General features: G+C 34.6%; 1 protein-coding gene across 2 annotated transcripts in view; it reads right to left on the bottom strand.

The window, feature by feature from the left end:
- fus (fusilli) overlaps positions 1-7,500 on the bottom strand; it is a 304,998-nt gene that overhangs the window by 47,633 nt on the left and 249,865 nt on the right. For both annotated transcript variants that reach the window (XM_068346157.1, XM_068346158.1), the window contains exon 8: positions 384-478. In XM_068346157.1, the coding sequence (XP_068202258.1) occupies positions 384-478 (95 nt within the window). The remainder of the gene's footprint in view (positions 1-383; positions 479-7,500) is intronic.

The raw sequence follows: 7,500 nt of genomic DNA, 5'->3' as shown, positions 1-7,500 counted from the left end.
CTGATGTGCAGGACCGGAAAAGCAGCCCTTAAAATAAAGTAAGTAATAAATGGGGCCGCTGAATGTACCAAATAAGAGTCGAAAGGAAGGCCGGTTAACTAAAGAAAGATGACATGTTAAAACACTGCACATTTAATAAATATGTATATATTTCTCTTCATTATCAAAAAAATAATGTACGCTTGCTTAAGGCATTTTTGTCAACACAAAATTATCGAGAATATCACCACTTTTAAGGACAAAAAATAAATATTTTCTTTTACTCACATTTCCCAGCGGCATGAGAGAGAGAGAGAGAGAGAGAGAGAGAGAGAGAGAGAGAGAGAGAGAGAGAGAGAGAGAGAGAGAGAGAGAGAGTACAAAACGTGAACAGGAAAACTTACCACTTGCTTAGCGGTGCAGTCATAAGGTAAGCCACGCATTCTAATGATGACCTGCCCGCCTCTCGATAAGAATTGCTGCGCTTCATTGTTATTTCCTGAAAAAAAAAGCAATAGCTGAAGCAAACTGTCATTTCTCAGAATTTTGGGTAAAGCTTAGCAGTATTTCCATTATGAAAGCTGTCATAATCGATTCATTTAATTCATAATATGCTGAAGTAAACAGTGCATAGAAAAACACAGTTAACCCTACATACCATTACTTCAATTAAATGCAATAATTACACACTAAATATATATATATATATATATATATATATATATATATATATATATATATATATATATATCTGTATATATATAATACATATATATATATATATATATATACTGTATATATATAATACATATATATATATATATATAGTATATATATATATATATATATATATATATATATGGATAAATATCAACACAACATCGTGTTCAAATAGAAATAAATTTCTACCTCATACTTGGGATCGAACGCTAGCCCCTTCTAATGAAAGGCCAGGTCGAAACCAACCATGTCACGAGAGCCCATAAAGGAAATTGGAACCTGACGATACCAGCTGTCCGAGGATTTACCTGGCGAGACATCAGTCTCTTACCAGCGAGTTTTACCCAATTTACCGGGCCACCACGTGACACAATTGGTAGTAATTCATTCAAATTACCCCTAATATATATATATATATATATATATGTATATATATATATATATATATATATATATATATATATATATATATATATATATATATATGATAAATTTTGCACATTTTTACGTGTTTTTCATATTCAAATAAGCCATATATATTTTTGATATATTAATGTCTGGATTCTCTTAACAACCTCGGGATCACAGACCCAGGCGAAATCTCACAAAGACAAGAGCTTGGATCCGGCCGGGAATCGAACCCTGGTCGGCAAGCTTATATAGACAGTGACTAACCAAGTGGGTTAGTCACTGTCTATATAAGCTTGCCGACCAGGGTTCGATTCCCGGCCGGATCCAAGCTCTTGTCTTTGTGAGATTTCGCCTGGGTCTGTGATCCCGAGGTTGTTAAGAGAATCCAGACATTAATATATCAAAAATATATATGGCTTATTTGAATATATATATATATATATATATATATATATATATATATATATATATATATATATATATATATATATAGTATATATATAGTGTAAACCGACGAATTACCTTATGCCTGACAGATTAAAACAAGAGTCTATCCTCTTATCACCAACTTGTTCATCTTTAAGCACCTTATCACTGAATAGCAAGACTGACTAGCTGTACGACTTGCTTAAATATTTTCTCGTTTTTTTTTTTCTACAATTTTCTTCGCTTCAAAATCCCGACATAAGTTTCACCTTCATGCTGTTGGCAACCTACCACTTGAGGAAAATTGACAAATACTGTAAAAGTAACTTTTACAAAATTATAATGAATAAACGACACATTTGGTACAATCATAATCATAAGCATTGCCTATGAAAATTGTATAAATTACAGAAATAGGACGAATCCCGTAAAAATACCCATAACACTAGTCATTTTTTGTCTTGAGATCAAACCTTACTTGGTTCCAATTCGTTTAGGTTAACCACACAAGCAAGCTGTTGTATTTTAACATACAGTATACCTTCGTCCTTACTTTCAATATAAGACTGAATGGCGAACATGGAAAAAGTTAAGTTTATTCCACACAAGCCTAGTTTTTATTTGAGATTTTAAGATTTTACTTACAGATTTAAATATGTACAATGCTTACTGTTATCACTCAATTCCTCAATTTTTAACCATCAAAAGAAGACAAAAATCCCGTTGTAATTATATTTCTGTTACTAGTGTGCGGGGAAGTCCAAAATTACGTAATATATTCTATGAACACCCAAGTCCTATTCGACTATAATCATAAAATTTCATTTAATTGCGTATAAATTTTCGCAACTTTATACATAATTTGGGCTTCTTGATTCTAGACATTGATGGCTTATCATTACAGTATGCTTATCTACATATACTGTAAGTATCCTTAACATGAAACCTGGGGTAATCATGTTATCTTACGCAATCAGCAACCCGGTTTGATCTCATCCAGCTTAATTATCATCCGTTAGGAGCACAGGTACGAATATCATTATCTCCAGAGCGGCAAAGCAACAATTCTCATACTACATACTACATTTAAGATTATCAAAGCAACTGAAGGATTGCCAGTGTACATATTTGTCGATCACACCTTCAAAAGTATCACTCGTTAAGTCAGATGTTTCAGTATTTAAGGTGTTAAGCAACTCTCTTGCTAGCTGATAACAGTTGACCAAAGGAGTTACGAAAGGGAGATAAAAACTTTATCAAACATTTGTCCAGCATTACAACAAGCAAAGAAAGCAAGTGCCCCTGACGCATTCATAATATGCTCACTGAATTACATTTCTTAATACATGTTATCTGAAAAACACTTTTGACTTTACCTCCTCTGCCATCCCGACTGTCAATCAAAACTCGGCAGCCTTTCTTGCTCATCTTTGAATCGCACACAACTATTAACGGAATACTACTAAACACTACGCGGTGCAGCGTATGACGTCAATTCTTATAAAATCCATTTTCAAATAAGGTTATGACTATCTTAACTCTAGCCAAATTCTTAATGTCATTAAGTTCACTACTTTTTACGAATCCTTCCAATTCTTTTTTTTTAATCCCACACACCAACTACAACTGTATTGAATTTAAGCTATCAACCTTAGCACGAAAAATTAATCAATTTACTAATTTCTGTTGCTGAATTTCCTTCTAAGACTATCCAGTCACTGTCGCCCATAAAAGTCCGTGTTTTATTTTTATAACAAAATCTGAACACTTCCATAGCTGTTCTATCCACCAATCAGTAAAATTAACTCTTACCTAACTTATTGTAATCCCAAGGGCTCCCTCTATCATCTTTTTGGGTTAAGGCTATATTTTTAGCTAAATCCGAATCGAAAAAACCCTAAAGCCACCACTAGTCAAAAAATTCTACTTATCTTTTCAACAAAAATTACAATAGCACAAAATATCAAAAAAGCTTTACACGAGTATGGTGACGTCCCAAAGGAATAACAGTGTAAAGCAATGTTACATTTTTTTTATAAGACATACCATAAAAAAACATTAGGACCTTAATATTGCTAGAAAGTTCCTTAATGGTAATCTAGACACTTTACGCACAAGAAACACCTTAGGATCGAGTATGAATTATGAACTATATTACATACTACTGTCAGAGACCTCCGATTCTTCCCAGCCTACTTATCGAGTAGGATATATACGTATTGCCGTCTTTATCGTATCTAAATATTTGGTCACTACAATAACGAAGACTAGGCTAACCCAAAGCTTCAATTTGGCTTACATGTTTCTTTGGTATTTTTCTAACTTCTGTCTGGTCAGCTTTGATATATTACCATAACTCTCAGCGCTTTTACTTCTGCTTTAGAGGTTAAGAAAATAATTTCCCGCAATAACTACTGAAAACTAAACATTAAAGTTAAACATACACTAGTGTATTGAAAAATTATGTAAAATACGTTTACATTATACGAATAAACCTGCAAAGAAGAACGTGCTTTATTATTCAGTATTTCTTTACAACGGGAAGAAAATCAAATCAAAAGCTGGGTATTGAGACTTCACTTTGGGTCGCCCACAAACTTCTGTTGACACGTCCCATCTCTCTCTCTCTCGCAGTCAAAAGGCATTACAGAAGAGAAGAAAATGCTTGGAAAATTTCATCTACAGTACTTAAAAGTTTTCTTTATGCTTGCAGGAATTTTCATTTGAGATTCACAAACCTAAGCTATAAAAATGCAGAATGGTCTACTGAACATTATTTAACATACTGGCATAAAAAATGACAAAGAAATTCAAAATAACTCAATATAGTAAAACTTTTTGTCCTATTCTATATTAGATCAATCAGTCACGTCTGCTACTTAATACACCTAGTATTTGTAGAGCAGTTTAGGTATCTAGGGTCTGTTGTTGCCGTCTACTGAAGAAGGTGATGAATCCAAGGATTGAATGGAGAAGTACAAGAGGAAGGCCAATGTTTGGGTGGATGGAGGGAGAAGAAATCTCTGGGTGGTAGGGGGATAGATGAGAGGCAAAAGAGCGTGCTAAAATAGGAATGAATGGCGAGCGATTGTAACGCTGCTGCTTCCTCGTGTCGCCTTGGTGACCACAGAGGTAGCAGCAGTAAGGGTTTCAGCATGTGAAGCTTCATTTGTGGTGGAAGATTGGGTAGGGTGGGTTGTGGCACCCTAGCAGTACCAACCAAACTAGGCTGAAACCCTCCTCAGGAGGGGAGGAGCGAAGGAAAGAAAAGCCGCCCCCGTCCCTTTTTTTTATGTCTGCTACCACCAAAAACTGTGGGAAGTGCCTAGGTAGAAGTGCCTAGGTAGATATAGATAGAATATAATTTGACTTTCTTTTTAATCATAAATTGAACAAACTGGAATAATTGAGGCGAAGGATAATTAATTAATAATCTCCACTATGTATTTTTCAGACAAGTGAATTTTTAAGTTCTTTTAATAATATTTATCCATAGAGTACCTATACTGAAAACCCCCAAAAATGTCAATGATAACTGACACAAGATAAGAATTTTGTAATTTATTCCTTTTAAAAGGCTACACGTAAAAACTTAAAAAGAGTTTGTGCATTTATCTCAGACGCTTTAATAATTCAGAGAAAATAGCTATACCTAAATTTAACACAAACATCCAAAAGTGAAGCCTAGAAAACTAATCTTCAAAGAAAACCAATAAGGAATCTACAATATAAAGTGCTCAAGTTTACCACAACTAACATACTTTCTATGGTTTTCCCAACCATGTATTTTCCAGATTTTCTTTTTAATCTGAAATTTCCTACAGGTAACAAGCGAAGTTGGAATTAGTCTGTCAAAATCAAAAGTATTTTGCACGTACTTCACTTATATATTCATTTCATCAAGATACTTTCAATAAACATCCAGATACTTGACCCTTCTGACCAAAGATAAAAACAGGGTTCTAGACTAATCTTAAATTTCTGTCCTTGCAAACAAATAACAGTTTGATAAAGTAGTAGTCTCAAGCCACTTCACTCAAGTGGGTTATACTGATGAGGCAAACAGGGGCAGATACATGATGGTCAAGTGGGTGAGCATTCAAAGATATAAAAGAGTACAACTACATGTACTACATCCCTAAACACCACGAAAATAGCGCATAATAGACTGTATTATGTTAGTTTTTATTTATTTAGATAGTTATTCTATCTAAATCTTTTCATTCGCAGCAAATACCGTTAAGGCTAACAATTGTTCCAATAAGATACAAGAAGAATGATTTTCAAGGAAATCCGTTACTAGAAAATTTAGGGATCTACAGGTCGGACAGTGAGGTAAGGACAAAATTTTCAGGAATTTAATTTTGCTTCTGAAAAACTACCAGTGGGTGGGGATGCATTTGCATGAAGACACCCCACATCAAAAAATCGATTTCTTGAATGAAAACGATTATTGCTAACTTCTGTATTTACACTATAAGCCATGGGGACAGCTTTCTTTGATATAAAACTTATTCCTTCCTTCTGAGACCGATACTTAAAACAGCAAAAGTAGCAAGTTGGAGAGAAAAATAAGAGGGGAATTATTTACTAGACTGGGCTGCCATTTCAATGTTATATAAAAGAAAGCTACGCATAATCTATAAAATAAATAGTAACTTACCACAAGACATTCTATATGTAGAAAAAAAAAACTTATGGAAAAGTCTGGGAATTACAGCATGAACTATTTTCAGAAATAAACGGTTAAAAAAAGAAAAAAGTATTTACTACCATCAAATTCTTACTATTGCGATCGACCTTAGTTACGTGAAAATGAGGCATTCAGACACTATAATAACTGCAGATTTATTAAAAAGCTGGGCAATGTAATTACAAAGCACACACAGAGAGCTTGTAACTTGATACACGTGTGCGCAAACAAAACCATTAGCAGTCTCTTGATGATGAAACCAACTCACATTAGCAAGTTACCAACGAACAATCTTGCAAAAGTACAGCAACGTGTCTTTTCCAAATCCAAAAGAAATTCCACTTGGGTCTAAACTAGCAAGTAAAACACAAGGAAGATAAGAAACACTGCGACCAATGCTAATCACTGCTGTTGGAGCCTCATGAAAAATTAGACTTGCAATGAAACTACAGAATTACGTATCTTCTATCACGACCAATAATGTCGATCATATGTTTGATATCCTTGTTAATCGTATATTGCCAAAAAAAAAAAGAAAAAAAAAAAAAAAAAAGATTTAATTGCATCTTCACAAGAAAGGCCACCTTATACCATAATCTTAACAAAAATTTGTGGGTAGTTCATGATTAATCTTTAGTTCAAAATAATTTAGAAGTAGCATCTTGGGTAAAACGATTATCCAACCTTGAATAAAAAAAATCAAAGCTCTAAGCCTTAGTACTTACGAATAATGTTCATCATGCGCATGGTTTGCTGGAGTGCGGCGTGTTGCATGTTCATCTGAATGTTCATTGACACGGTCTCTGGTGCAATTGGAAGTGGGGGTGGAGGGGGTGGGGGTATACCTGTACGTCCACGGCTGCTTTTCTCGGCCATTACTAATCTTCTTTCTTTTCTATATTCAAAATATATACACTAAAAGACGTGAGGTCACAGAGTTCCTTTCCCCGGAACCAAGTTCTCGTTCTGAAGTCCTCGAAGGACTCACAAAATATGCTCAAGAAGCTAACGTCCAACAACAACTAGTCACGTTGATTCCCACTTGGGGTCATCTATTACACACGAGATTCTTACCAAGGTCCTCCCGAATTTGCGTTACGAACGCCAACTTCCTCTACAGAGCAACAATACAGGTAAACTCAACTCAAACATCGATTAATTGAGAACACACACAGACGGGACGTTGTCTTCTAGTGGTGACAAAATGTTCGAACAGAATTCAGGAAATTCTAACACACCAGTACGGGGCAGGCAGCAACTGCCCTTATCTA

Source organism: Palaemon carinicauda, chromosome 22, assembly GCF_036898095.1.
Source record: "Palaemon carinicauda isolate YSFRI2023 chromosome 22, ASM3689809v2, whole genome shotgun sequence".
NCBI classification, from domain to species: Eukaryota; Metazoa; Arthropoda; class Malacostraca; order Decapoda; family Palaemonidae; genus Palaemon; species Palaemon carinicauda.
The sequence above is the reverse complement of the archived record's forward strand: the minus strand, read 5'-3'. Positions and strand labels throughout refer to the sequence as shown.